The sequence below is a fragment of the Xylaria bambusicola genome (genome assembly GCF_022495145.1).
Source record: "Xylaria bambusicola strain CBS 139988 unplaced genomic scaffold F5B22scaffold_6, whole genome shotgun sequence".
In the NCBI taxonomy this organism is placed as follows: Eukaryota; Fungi; Ascomycota; class Sordariomycetes; order Xylariales; family Xylariaceae; genus Xylaria; species Xylaria bambusicola.
The window spans coordinates 990,948-1,004,552 of record NW_025953559.1 but is presented as its reverse complement, the minus strand read 5'-3'; the positions used below and the strand labels follow the sequence as shown (position 1 = coordinate 1,004,552).

The window sequence follows — 13,605 nt, the reverse complement described above, 5'->3', positions numbered from 1 at the left end:
ACCTTCTGCCAAAATTTGGGTTCCATCTCGCATTCTGCTCGGCTCATCCCCATTCGTTCGTTCGGTCGGTCGTTTTATCGTTTCTTCGTTCGCTCTCTTTTGCCTGCCTTCCCATCTTTGCATCGCAACTCTAGACCAGGCAGACACTGGGTTGGCGAGTCTTTAGACTAGATTCTGTACACTATCTTCGTTCCTTATTTGCCTTCTCCTCCTTCGTTTCCGCCTAGATCGTCGTTGTCCTCTCTTCTCTCTATCTTCTTTTCTTCCTTCTTCCCGCTCCTTATTTTGTGTTGTATATTGTAGCGTTCGGCTTCGTTCCATTTCGCTTCTCTTGTGCCTATCTTCCGTCCACTGCAACAGCCGAAGACCCGTGTGTTACCATTCCAAGGTTGAGGTAGCCAGATCGAGTCGTGATACGTACGTACGTACTCGTATATACACATAGAAACACAAGTATATATCATATATATTCCACCGCACATTGGTTGCAATCGCCGAATCACCTGAAGCCTCCTCTCACAGAGTTCCAATTCCGGCTCGACTCCCGTCCGAAACCTCGCTTCCCGCTCGACAATGAGGACCTCTCTCGCCTGCCTTGCCGCTCTTGCGACACCCGCAGTCGCCCAAAAGGTCGTTTCCCTGAGCTTCGCGAGAGCCGGCCCCGAACACAAATCCCTACGGAAACGCGCTGGTACCTATTCCCAGGAACTGAACAACAACCTGACTGGTGGTGGTTATTACGCCGACGTTGCCTTGGGTACACCGCCTCAGCCCGTCACCCTCATCCTTGACACCGGCAGCAGCGATGTTTGGGTCTTGGACACACACGCCGATCTCTGTCAGTCGCAAGACCTTCAATACTACTATGGCACCTGCCTCGCTACCTATAATCCCGACAACAGCTCTACCTACGAGCTCGTTGACCGAGACGCTTTCAGCATTCAGTACCTAGATACCTCTGGTGCTGAGGGTGACTATATCAGAGACACCTTCCACGTCGGCGGCGCCAGCATCAAGGCCTTGCAGGTCGGCCTGGCCGAGAACTCAACTATCAACTCGGGTCTCCTCGGCATAGGTTTTAGTACGAACGTTGCCGCCAGCGATCCGTATCCTAACATTATCGACTTGTTCGTTGAGCAAGATTTGATTGATACTTCGGCATACAGTCTGTACCTTGTACGTCTAGCCTTCATTTGCATATCGTTCACCCCGCTGCTTGATGTTAGAGATATTAACTATAAGCTTTCATTCTAGGACGACCTTTTCGCTGAAACTGGCACTATCCTATTTGGAGGCATTGACACCAGAAAGTTTATTGGACAACTGAAATCCGTTGACATACTTCGTGACGCTCAATCAAGGATTTACTCATCATTTACCGTTGCGCTGAACTCCTTAACGATTGGCAAGGGCTCCAACTCTGAGAGCTCAGATTTACTTAGCGAACAAACGCCCGTCATTCTTGATTCCGGTACCACGCTGACATACCTGCCACCGCGTGTCGCAAGACAGATCTACCAGCAATTCAACGCCTATGACGATACTGGTGTCACTGGTCTTGTATATGCTGATTGCGGGCTTTTGAGCTCTGAAAGAGATACGACTCTCAACTTCCAATTTGGCGGCAGCAATGGCCCGGTGATCAAGGTCCCCATGCGTGAGTTAGTCCTCGATAACGTCAAGGGTTATATAGCTCTAGGGCTCGAGCTACCACGCGACATCGGCTTCGATGATGTGTGCAGTTTCGGCATCCAGTCGCTTCAGGGTATCTACCTCCTTGGCGACACATTCCTGCGCTCCGCTTACGTCGTGTACGATTTGGATCACAAGAAGATTGCTCTAGCACAGGCCAATCTCAATTCCACGGAAACTAATGTTATGGAAATCACCGCTGCTTCCGGTATCCCGCTTGTGAGCGGCGTTGCCGCCCAAGAGACTCATACCGCTGGTGGCAACAATAAAGATGATGCAGGGAATGGCTCAGGCTCAGGCTCAGGCACGGGCTCAGGCACAGATGCCGACGACGAGTCCACGACTGACAACGCTGCTCCTCGAGCGCTGCCAGTGCTGAATTGGGAAGCTACTGCTGTAGCAGTTGCTGCATCTCTTTTCAGCCTGGTAGGCGCCGGTCTATTCGTTCTTTAAAAGGGACGATGTACGCATTCTCCACCGTCTCTAGCTTTGCTTATGTATATTGCATCCTGTTGTGCCCGGAGTATGACACATTACATTATAGGGTGTGGCACAAGACACAACAAGACGCGAATCGGGTCGCATCTTATGTTCATAAAGAAATTGCCATGCCATCAAGCATATATAATATCACGAGAGTTACGGCCCGCTACCTTTGACGACTAGAAGGTGCATAGTTCAACGAATGGCATTCACACATTTCCACACAGCATATATATTTAGAAAGAGAGATAGGAATACATAGTTAGGCCTACAATAGGTAGAAAGACAGCGAGCTCTCTAGCATAATTATCATCAGTAGAATTGGTAAAAACGTTGCCTTATAATCAGCTAAGCTAGATAGTGTAGGTCGTCCTTAGGGCTAATGTTGATTGCAGTACAAAGACCTCTAGTTCTGGTCCGATATAGTCCTATTATCTAACGCCCCTATAATACAAATGGATGAAAAGCTATGAGCAGATCGATGTGAAACGGTTGAGATGGCAGATGAGTAGTAGGAAACACTATCCCATCTTTTCATACCGCTCTCTAGCTTTGTCTTTGGCTTTAGAAACGAAATCAGCATAGTCGTTCTTCGTAGCACGAGCAGCTTCCTGCGCCGCATCGCCAATCTTGCCCCCTTCGGCCCCGAGGCCGACGCCGGGTGCGTACGCCATCGTCTCGATGATATCGGTTCGTCCACCGCTTTCTGCACCCAGGCCTTCACCGGTGGTCCAGCCCATCTTAGCGAGCAAGCCCGCACCTTTGGAAATGGCGGGCTTGGAGGGCGGGTCCTTAGTGGGCTCTGCTTCTTTATTGTTTGATTGGACTTTTCGGGGGAGATGAATTTTTGGTTTCATGGGCTGGTTATGAGCTAATCGTCGTTCTTTGGCTCGATCTCGGTAATTGGAGGTGGGCTCTTTGCCTAGAGCTTTCAAGTCTTGAGTTGCTTTGGCGATAAGGCTCTCGTCCTTGAGGTTGGCCTTGTGCATGTCACTCATCTGCTCGTGTCGGCGAAGAGAAGGTTCGTTCTTGAACTTGCGCCTACACAATAGGCAGCACATTTGATCGAGATCAGCATACGACACGGATGGCAAGGTTGTGACAGTGCTTTCGCTTGCTTTGGTGGTAATTGGGACGGTGACAGAGGCGATCTCCTCCGAGGATATTGCGCCGTCTGAGGATTCCTTTGACCCGTGGAGTTCTGCATGCTTGTTTGCCCACATCTGCAGTTGAGGTGCCATAGCGATGACCTTTTTCCCCGTCGGCGCACTTAAGTCTTTATCAGCTTTGCGCTTCTTCGAGTCCTTGCCTGCTGGCATATCAGGCGCTTGTTTAGCATGATCAGGCCTCTTTTCTTTCTCCTCGTAGAGAGATTCATCGAAGATTAAGTGCTCATTGGCGTAGACGGAAGGATTCCAGTAGCTCAGTCTAAGGGTTGGGTTGTGAGTTGCTGCAAATGTGAATTTGCGATCCTGATCTTGTACAGGATGTAGATAGGGGATAAAGACCCCAGAGTGTATGAAGGCAACCGTGACCGGCTTAGAGGATATGGTGAACTGCGGGTGTGCGTTGTACTTGGCAACGGCAGCTCGAGCATCATCAAGTGTAGAAAATTCAGCAAAGCCGTAATTACAACTGATTTCTGACATCTTCTCCCGCACCATAAAAACCCGGACTAGTGAGCCGGGTTTGGCACCAAGCCCATGAGTATTACCAATGGGTGCAGTGCTCCTCAGCTTTGGGGGCATGCCAGAGGCTTGCTTAGGTTCATCTTCTTTTGTTATGTATAGCTTCTTGATACCAGTTGCAAGAGTGGTCTCGTTGGTGGATGGGGCTAGCCCACGAATGACAACAAACTGTGATGGTGTCTGCTGAGGGCATTCGTCACTTTGGCCGTCAAGCCGCATCTCAACCGCATTTTCGGCTGCACCAGACTGTTAGATATGGATTGAAATAGGCCTGGAAGGAGAAGGCCGGGGGTTCAAGTTGCTTTACTTACAAGAACGAGGGGCTTTACACTGTTTGCACGTTGCCCGACGGGAAAAGTTGTCAAAATGACACTGTTGTCTGGTTGGCATGGGCTCCCAATGGCTTTAAGGTAGCTACACCGATGGTAGACTCACTAATGTGCATTTCCAGTCATCCAAGTTCGGTGCCGGACGCCGCTCTCGGCTGTACTCGATATATATGCGAGTGGGAGCGCCATTGCGGTCCTCAATGTCGATAGCGGGATAGTACCGATCGAGAAAGTCTACAGCATCGCTCTCATATTTGAACTCTGCAAATGCATAACATCTACGGTTTCCTAGAGGAGGTGATAAGTTTAGTTGCGAGAGCCGAGCAAATGACAGATGTGCGATAATGAACTACATACCAACGCGACTGTCAGACTTGATGCGGACTTCAATGAGACCTCTTGCACCCATATCACGCATAGCATCATCAATCTAATGAGTTGCCATGTTAGCTATGTGGAAGGTTATCGGATCAGAACTTCTAAACCAAGTAGCTCACCTCTTGAGGTCCTAACCAGTCGGGCACATCATCGAGCTTAAGCGTGTGGTAAGGCCGACCAGACACATGCTGGTGGTTGGCATCACGATGGTAATTGTCGTCGGGAGAGCGATAAGGCGACACGGAGCGACTGGCTGATCGCCGGTTCTGTTTATCATTGTCGCCATCATAATCATGACTGGCATCGTAATCCCTGTAGCCGTGGCGGCCTGAGCGACGGCCCGGCGACTCTCTCCGGCGGTAAGGGGCATCTTCACGAGGATAGCCCCGATTGTCGCCATCGTCTTGAGTGTTATTTCTTCGGTAGGAGGGCGAATGATATCTGCGCGCGCGTGACGAATCATCACCGCGCGGTCCTTTTGGTGGTGATCTGGAAGAGTCTTCCCTCGTAGGGCAAGTCAGCGCAGGCTCAACAATGACGAGGAGAACGCAATGCTCCAGGCTATATCATGTTTTACCGTGCCGCGAGCGATAATGGTGATCCCCGGAAGGAGGTCGAGATCTCGATCTACGGTGGTCGTAGTCATCGTACATTGTGACGGAGTTTGCGATTAGGATTGCAACAAAGCGCGTTGCTCTCTCGGCCTGAGGCGGGGTATGGGATCATGGAGAGAATAATTAGGGTAGATTTCAGCAGTAGTACGGCGTGACGGAGAAGGTTTGTAGGCTTGAGGGGTTTGAGAGCGAACAAGAATGTTGAGCTTATTGTCTTGTCGTTAGTTACGAAGTAGATGATGTTCTCTGGATTCATGCAAACCTACGTGGGTTTCCTGAGCTACCTACATTGGTCCCTACGAGTAACTCGTTCTCCATCTTTATTACCTACCTAGGTAAGGTACAAAGCTCAAGCCCCACGCATGTACAGTACCTATGTAGGTGCCTAAGGCCTACATGTACATGTATCACGGGTAGTTTACGGTAATTTACTACCTAGGTAGTTCTATCTTCAGGGCACAACAATAAGCCAATCACGTTGCCAAATTAGGTAGCTGCTATCTAACACCTTGGTGATAGTGCTTGGGTAAGCCATGTGTTGGTTGGTACCTAATCTTGATGAACTTTCAAATCATCTTCACCACCCTCACCATTGTTATCACCATCATACCGAGTCTCGCTACTTTCACATAGCCACTGGAGAGTTGCAACTGGCCTGACCAGCACCTGACATTGAAGCACACCATTGGAAGGTAGGCTCGGGCCGACATGGAATCCCCTTTGACTGAGATCAGTGAGGAGGGCTGCTTCGTTGCCCTCACACATGAACACCTACAGGTCCAGGACATCATGGATCGCGTTCGTAGTCCTCAGGCCGGTGCAATCGTCCTTTTCGCCGGTGAGCTTGCGCAGCCTCTTCCTGACCTTGCGTCGTTTTCACCATACTGAACGCCCGCCTTCCTCCCTTTCAGGCACTACTAGGGATAATTTTGCGGGAAAGCCAGTCAAGGAGCTTCAGTACTCGTCTTATGCCCCTTTGGCTCTGAAGACCATGCTATCCCTCTGCAAGAGCGTGATGGCACGTCATGGCCTCAAGGGTATTGCCATGATTCATCGACTCGGTACTGTCCCCATCGGAGAGGAAAGTATACTCATCGCGGTCTCGGCTCCCCATCGTCAGGCTGCCTGGAGGGCCGGCGAAGAAGCCCTTGAAGACTGCAAGAAGCACGTTGAGGTGTGGAAAAGAGAGGAGTTTGAAGGCGAAGAAGGTGTTTGGCGTGCCAACCGTGATGGCATTCCTGGTCAAAAAATCACCGGAAGCGGCGAAATCCATTGATATGCTAGCTCCGACAGCCCTTCTCAGTCATTGCCTGTAGACCGTGTTGATGTGACAGACATGTTCAGCATATCTCGATCATCTGAGAAAGGCCAACTGGTCACTGACTCACTGCGCAGAAAACATCGGACTCGCTCCTCGTTGCACGGTGTGATATGATGGACTCTAACGAGTGCAGCAGCCGAGCAAACATGAAAGGAGTGTCTTCAATTCAGGTACGGAAACCACCTGAGGCGCTATTGGGTCCGTGAACCTGGTCTTCGTCAACATGTCGTACGGTCTGCGCCGATGGTATCCATCTCGCCTGAAGATCTCGCCTGAAATGTACTACAGCCCTCTACCACTCCGAAAAGACGAAGGTTTTTGAAGACGGGGTGCTATACGCAGGTCAACTCACTGACAGAAGTCTTCGGTGTCGATTTTTGGTCCCACGGGACCGTAATTCCACCCTAGCGGAGTATCGCATCTTTTGGCTAAATTGGCCCTGGCACATCAATTTATACTGCAGCGCTAAGCCATACGAAAGCTACCCAAACGCGCCCAGGGGGGCAAACGACACCAAATAGAGAAAGTAAAAATACGAATTGACTGTATGGGCCATGATGTTGCACTCTTCGACGTACTTCTTTCTTGTGCTTATCAGCCAGCCGCTTAGGCGAGGGTCGGTGCGAGTAGATGATGCTACCCTAGACTGAAACAATGACTGAGGAGGCCGTTCTTGAACGTTTCAACGGCTACGAGTGGCTAGCAAACAGTTCTTCGCACAGAACAGAAGCTGAATAGTTATGGTAGTCTGAAGCCCTTGTCGACCTTACGAATGGGGATGACTACGCCTACAACCCATAACCTTTGTCGCATTCCCGCCACATATGCATTATGATACTGTACTTTGAAACGACTCAAAGCCCTGCCTTACATCGTAGGTCAGCTGATGTCTATTCACTCTTTTCTGTGCCAACTTTTGACTGCACAACGTGGCGTCGGAGTTGGATATGATCGTATCTGCAACTTCACGATGTCATGCATGCCTTTTTGTTCCTGCACACTAGATTCAATCGACTCATTCCAAATAGCCCTCGAGACGGGTAACGAATTATGAAGGGAAACGGTGTGATAATCTCTCGTCTTTCTCAAAAGAAGATCATATATGGTTACTTGTGAACCACGAGGCCTTCGAGCAGCTTCTATCCACACTTCAATCTAGATCCTAGCTAGAACTGATATTGTCTATCATACAAAATGCAAGGAAATCTGTCGGCCTGCTTTCAAACTGTGGTGGCGATGGTCCAGCCAGCTCGGCTTTCCAAGGTAGCAGAGTCTCCAATTTAGGCATGATGATAGCGGACAGGGTGTCTCCATCCAACCCAACAGAGGCAGGATACAATGTTGGTATCAGCCAATCTACGGCCTTACCATTCGGTCTTCCAACGTGGATTCTGTGGACGTCCCGCGTACCTAGTCCTTATCCGCGTTCTGATATTAGCGATGGTCCTGGGCAACGGTCTCGATTCTAGCCAGGTCATCTACTCTCCATGTTGACAGCTACTCCACTACTATCAATTCATGATCCTGCTTGCCCAATATCTAACACCCCAAAGCTATTCTTTGATACCACTCATCGGGTGACATTCTGCCTCACTCCGAATTGAACTTTCGCCGACAATCTCATATGAGCGAATGAAGAGGTCTTATAATCATGTTTCGTTTTCGCAGACGTGTGCCGGCTGAAAGGGAACAACGAATCAAGCCCAGCGGAGGAGATGAGGCTACAGATACTTCTGATCGCTCAGAGTCCCGTTGCCAATTCGACCCTAACTTGCCTGTGGACGAGATCGAGCTTGTCGACGCATCGTCGAATAGCGGCGATGTCGAAAAGTCCGTCAAGGTAGATGTTAATGCTATAAAGGATGATAGCCCATATCCAGAGGTACACACTTTCGCTCATACTGTATTTTTTTCCTTCTGATTCTCACCGTTTCTCTTATTAAGGTTCGCGCTGCCGTCCGAAACTACGATGTCGATTTGCCAGCCAACACGATACGGGCGTGGGTCATCGGGATGGTCTTATGTACGGCCGGTTCCGCCGTCAACATGCTGTTCTCATTGCGAAACCCTTCCATCACTATCACAACATATGTGATCCAGCTAATCGCGTATCCCATTGGCCTTGGCTGGGATCTGGTATTTCCCGACCGAGAGTTTGAGTTTATGGGTATCACATTCAATCTAAAGCCAGGAAAGTTTAACTTCAAAGAGCATACTGTCATCGTTGCGATGTCCAATGTAGGTCCATAGCACCTCGCGTGATCTGATATTTCGAGCTGACAACCGTGCCAACGTAGGCAGCTTATGGTGGGGGTGTCCTATATGCTACAGATGTGTTGGTTGCCCAACAGGTTTTCTGTAAGCGCCATAGTCGTTGTTGTTATGAATGGGAACTAATGAATGCATGAAGATAAGCAGAACTTTGGATGGGGGTTCCAGTTGCTGTTTGGAATAACGACTCTCTGCACCGGTTATGGGCTAGCTGGGATAATGCGTCGATTTCTGGTATGGCCGGCTGCTATGATTTGGCCAGGAGACTTAGTAAACGCGACTTTGTTTTATATCTTACATGATAATATCCCGACCGACCCTACGCAGGCGAACGGCTGGCGCACAAGTCGATACCGGTGGTTTCTCTATGTTATGGGCGGCGGATTTGTGAGCAATCCTTTACTTGAATTACAGTGCTGATTAGGCCAAACTGACTTTGGGAACAACTAGTTTTGGTATTTCTTTCCGGGATGGAGTACGTATTCCTAATTCCATCTCTCTCGGGTGACAACTTGCTTCTTACTGCTTTGCTACTGCTGAACACAACCTCTGACGATTCCATTTACATAGTTTTTCAAGGCTTAGCGTACTTCAATTTTGTCTGTTGGGCTTTACCTAATAATGTCATCATCAACAAGGTCTTTGGAGGGTTGCATGGTTATGGTATCCTTCCTACAACGCTGGACTGGACTGTGGTATCTGATTACTCCTTGTCTCCTTTAATTCCGCCGTTCCACGCTATAGCCAACACAGTCGCTGGAGTTATCGTGTTCTTTGTAATCGTATCCGCGGGTCTTCATTTCTCTGGCACTTGGTACGCAGACTATTTCGTCGTCCAGTCATCGGACGCTTTTGACAATACAGGGGCCAAATACAACATGTCCAGGATCCTTAACGACCAAAATCTACTAGACCCGGACGCTTATCACGCATACTCTCCCGTATTTTTGAGTACACAATTCGCTCTATGCTACGGCCTCAGTTTTGCTGCCGTTGCTGCCGTTATTGTTCAGTACGCACTCCAAACTGATTTCTTCTATGGTGGCAGGTTTCAGATCTGAGACTAATTTATGAACTATGTGAAGCACTATCTTGTACCACGGGCCTCAAATCAAGAATCAATACAGGAAAGCCCGCACACAGGAAGGTAATGCGCAGACTACCTCGCGACAATCGCATCTACAGCGAAATATGACTCAGATTCTAACAACATTCGTTGTTCCAAGCCTGATATTATGTACAGCGAATATACTAACGTCGTGATACAGATGACATCCATATGCGTCTCATGAAGAAGTATAAAGACTCACCGGATTGGTGGTATTTAGTCCTCTTCACCGTCATGGTCGCATTGTCCTTCGCCGTTTGTACTGCTTGGCCTACAGGATTCCCGGCCTGGGCGTATGTCATTTGCATACTCATTCCTATCGTTTGGGTATGTAGCCCCTGTGGCTTGAGTGCCATTTCGTCGCCATAGGCACACTTACTCATCCACTCCAACTCATGAATGTCCGAGACGGAAAGTAGTTGCTGATTCCTAGCTCATATAGACCATCCCAATTGGGATTATACAAGGTGTCACAAATATCCAGATTGGTCTTAATGTCCTGACCGAATTCGTTATTGGCTACATACTTCCAGGCCACCCTCTTGCCATGATGGTATGTCATAGCAGAGCTGTAATAGTGTCTTGTTATACAGGGGCTAACTTTTGCATAGTGAGTCTAATGCGTGGCTTTTCCCCGGACTACCTCTACTGGCTTCAAGGATATGCCTAATTTTTTTAATTACAAGCTTGGAGTCGTGGTCAACCCTGCTGACTAGCTCCAGGATGTTTAAGAATTACGGTTATGTCGCGATGCAACAGGCCCTCTACTTTATCCAAGACCTTAAGTTGGGCCACTACATGAAGGTACCGCCTAGAACAATGTTTTCGGCTCAGCTCGTTGCCTCAGTTTGGTCTGCGATCGTCCAAGTCGCAGTATTGAACTGGGCTCTGGGCAATATCCCGGAGATATGCAGCAACCAACAGCCAGACAGTTTCACGGTAAGCTATCTTTGAAACTATTTCTCTCTTGCGATAATCGCACTTGAAAGCGAATATTTCCTGTTAGGCACTGTTTGGGAGACGGGCATATCCGTGGATTATACATGAGTCTTTAAACTGTTGTGCATATACTGGAAAAGGCATTGCTAACTCTAATAAACTGTAGTGTCCCGGTGGCAGAAACTTCTTCACGACTTCCGTTATATGGAGTGTCATCGGACCTGCTCGGATCTTCAGCGGTGATGCTCTTTATTCGTCACTGCAATGGTTCTGGCTTGTGGGTGCTGTGTCGCCCGTCATTACGTGGTTCGTTGCACGCCGATATCCGAAGTCCATCGCGCGGTACATCAACATGCCCCTCGTGTTTGGGGGTTCAGGTGTAAGTAGTTTCCGGCGTTGTCTTCCCCTTTCTCTAAAGTTTGCAGGAGAGATATGGCAGTGTTTCATCTCTTCGCCCGAAACAGACGGGTGAATATGCTTTTTCCAAATTATTTACAACTCATGTTCAAAGGACGATAACTAACATAAGTATTACAGTGGATTCCTCCTGCGACGGCCTACTCGTACCTATGCTGGGGCAGCGTCGGGTTCTTCTTCAACTACCTGACGAAGCGGCGGTTCAGGGGCTGGTGGCTCCAATACAACTACACCACGTCCGCGGCGCTCGACTGTGGCCTCGCTCTCTCGACCATTCTGATCTTCTTTACGCTGTACCTCACCTCGGCCAATGCACCGCAGTGGTACGGCAACTACGACATCTACGAAACATTAGACCAGCGGGGCCTGGCGATCAAGAGCTTCGTTGCAACGGGCGAGACGTTCGGCCCTAAGAGTTGGCCGTAAAGGGGATGTGAATAGCTACTCCATTCCGACGATGTTAGTGTGAGGTATGGTTATAAGGATGGGCACGATTATGGCTTCTATGATAGACGGAGTCTTCTTTCAACGTGGATGTGTGTTCTTTAAGTTCAAAAGGATATAGGATTTAGGTGCGCAATTGACTTTAATTACAAAACCCATGGCATAGCCTAACGAAGATATGAGCAACTCAATGAGATGTTTGCTAACTAACTGCTCACTGTCACCTATGCAAGCTACCTGATGCAATGAAATGAATGATGTAGGTCGTATGTCACTATCCTCCTTGTTTCCCAGCAATGTAGAGAATTGTGTAAATTCTAGACGTTCGTCAGTATATCCCGGGACATCTGCGGGAAACGCCATACGTAACCAGTAACGAGGAAAATTCAACAGGTCTCTTCAGTGACAACATTGAAGTATAACATCGATTTAGCACAACATGTCACTGTATGAGTACCTACGATGCCATGGTCTCGATGGACAGACTCGAGAGAAACCTACTCTTCTGGAGATCCGATCTTGATCCAGTTATCCCTGAATTTCTGATTTCGAAGGTTAGTATCCGAGCCCCATCTCATCAATAACTCCCCACAAGCAAGTGAATCATGCATGTAGCATATGTACTAACCTCGAAATGTCTGGATATATCCGAATAAACCGCATCAGGATCCCTATGGGCATTAATTTTCACGACAGGAACATCAGCCTCTCTACACGCCTTAAGCATCTCTTCACTATCCGATATGTTTCTTTCAACTCTCTCGCGTGCCTTCGCGTCGTCAGGTCGGCCGGATGACTCCGCACGGCCGCGTATCCGACGCACCAGGACCTCGCTGTCACAATGCAGATAAAGCGCACACACAGCCTGCGGCATCTGCGCCTCTACCCAAGGGTCCATATGCGCCTTGGATCGCGGGAACCCGTCAATCAGCCACATGTTCTGGCCGCGGGCAACGCCAGACTCTATCGTCTCGCGGAGTAATTGCACTGCGTCGGCGGTGGGTAAGACCGGGTTTCCGTCGACGCCGCCGTCGCGACGTGGGAACGTGCTTACCCAGGAGGCTGGGATGGAGGCGTAGGGGAGGTGCATCAGGGGCTGGAAATCACGTCGTAGACGCTTCGAATGCGTCCCTTTGCCTGCGCCCGGGGCGCCGAGTATGAAGATTATGAGAGGTGGTCTGTTTTCATTAGTCTTTTCAAAGCGAGTTTCAGATGACGTTTCTCTAGATGTGTTGAAAACCCTGAAGACGAGTCTTGATATCATGTTATACATGTCAGTAAACATGGTGGTGTGTTGTCACGGGGCGCGATGCGTAGGATGATGGGTTATCGGTTGTTATCTTGGAAAGAATGTCTTGTAGATATTGGTCTGTAATCAATTGATGCTGTTTCGTGGTGATGGCTTGAAGTTTCTTACTTAATCACTGAGACTGAGCTCTCGTTATATATGGCTGGGAAGTATCTCCATTGCCTTAGGTATATGGTGGCTTCTGCTATCGTGAAGTCGTTATATATCACTAGAGATCGGTAGTTCGTCAAAAGTTGAAATTGCTGCGTACAGCTTTTACGGTCTAGCTCCGCCTGAGAACGAAAGGAAGATTCGATTCCGCTTGAATGTGACGTGAAAACTGTCGTAACTGATAGAACCCGCCGGATGCTCAAATCGTCGGGTCCGTATTGGTTCCAACTAGAATGGCTTCGCATACTGCCATGTTACCTTCGCCAACTCTTGTTCATAGCTCCCAGGAGAAGATGTGGAGGGAGGTACAGTGACCGATCAAAAAAAACGGTACAGTCACCAAAATCCACTTTTACCCCCAACCACCTTCACTTTTAGATTTCGTATTTCCCACCCAATTAAATAGGGAAAAAAAAACTAAATAGTACATTCTATTCGTAATTGATTGGGCTCTATATATAA

The 13,605-nt window shown here is 48.8% G+C and overlaps 5 protein-coding genes across 5 annotated transcripts; 3 read left to right on the top strand and 2 right to left on the bottom strand.

The window, feature by feature from the left end:
• Window positions 1–372: 372 nt before the first annotated feature.
• F5B22DRAFT_470373 (aspartic peptidase domain-containing protein) lies at window positions 373–2,421 on the top strand. Its single transcript, XM_047972140.1, has 2 exons — window positions 373–1,176; window positions 1,255–2,421. Exons 1-2 carry the CDS (start codon window positions 574–576, stop codon window positions 2,143–2,145), a joined length of 1,494 nt encoding a protein of 497 aa, XP_047834319.1. The 5' UTR covers window positions 373–573; the 3' UTR covers window positions 2,146–2,421.
• F5B22DRAFT_470376 (uncharacterized protein) lies at window positions 2,421–5,430 on the bottom strand. The gene is made up of 6 exons (XM_047972141.1): window positions 5,148–5,430; window positions 4,690–5,069; window positions 4,550–4,622; window positions 4,299–4,480; window positions 4,175–4,235; window positions 2,421–4,099 (listed from the first exon to the last, which is right to left on the bottom strand). Exons 1-6 carry the CDS (start codon window positions 5,221–5,223, stop codon window positions 2,697–2,699), a joined length of 2,175 nt encoding a protein of 724 aa, XP_047834318.1. The 5' UTR covers window positions 5,224–5,430; the 3' UTR covers window positions 2,421–2,696.
• Window positions 5,431–5,640: 210 nt separating this feature from the next.
• Window positions 5,641–6,926, top strand: F5B22DRAFT_470216 (Molybdopterin biosynthesis MoaE). Its single transcript, XM_047972138.1, has 2 exons — window positions 5,641–6,022; window positions 6,096–6,926. The coding sequence occupies exons 1-2, from the start codon at window positions 5,893–5,895 to the stop codon at window positions 6,458–6,460; spliced, it is 495 nt and encodes a 164-aa protein (XP_047834317.1). The 5' UTR covers window positions 5,641–5,892; the 3' UTR covers window positions 6,461–6,926.
• A 1,230-nt stretch (window positions 6,927–8,156) lies between these two features.
• On the top strand, window positions 8,157–11,666 carry F5B22DRAFT_643319 (OPT family small oligopeptide transporter; the record flags this gene model as incomplete). The annotated part of the gene is made up of 12 exons (XM_047978251.1): window positions 8,157–8,387; window positions 8,450–8,743; window positions 8,803–8,863; window positions 8,916–9,163; window positions 9,227–9,251; window positions 9,347–9,788; window positions 9,862–9,923; window positions 10,045–10,211; window positions 10,327–10,437; window positions 10,617–10,823; window positions 10,990–11,202; window positions 11,361–11,666. 12 exons carry the CDS (start codon window positions 8,157–8,159, stop codon window positions 11,664–11,666), a joined length of 2,367 nt encoding a protein of 788 aa, XP_047834316.1.
• A 176-nt stretch (window positions 11,667–11,842) lies between these two features.
• F5B22DRAFT_593818 (P-loop containing nucleoside triphosphate hydrolase protein) lies at window positions 11,843–13,531 on the bottom strand. Its single transcript, XM_047974008.1, has 3 exons — window positions 13,102–13,531; window positions 12,313–13,038; window positions 11,843–12,226 (listed from the first exon to the last, which is right to left on the bottom strand). Exons 2-3 carry the CDS (start codon window positions 12,967–12,969, stop codon window positions 12,182–12,184), a joined length of 702 nt encoding a protein of 233 aa, XP_047834315.1. The 5' UTR covers window positions 12,970–13,038; window positions 13,102–13,531; the 3' UTR covers window positions 11,843–12,181.
• Window positions 13,532–13,605: the final 74 nt, after the last annotated feature.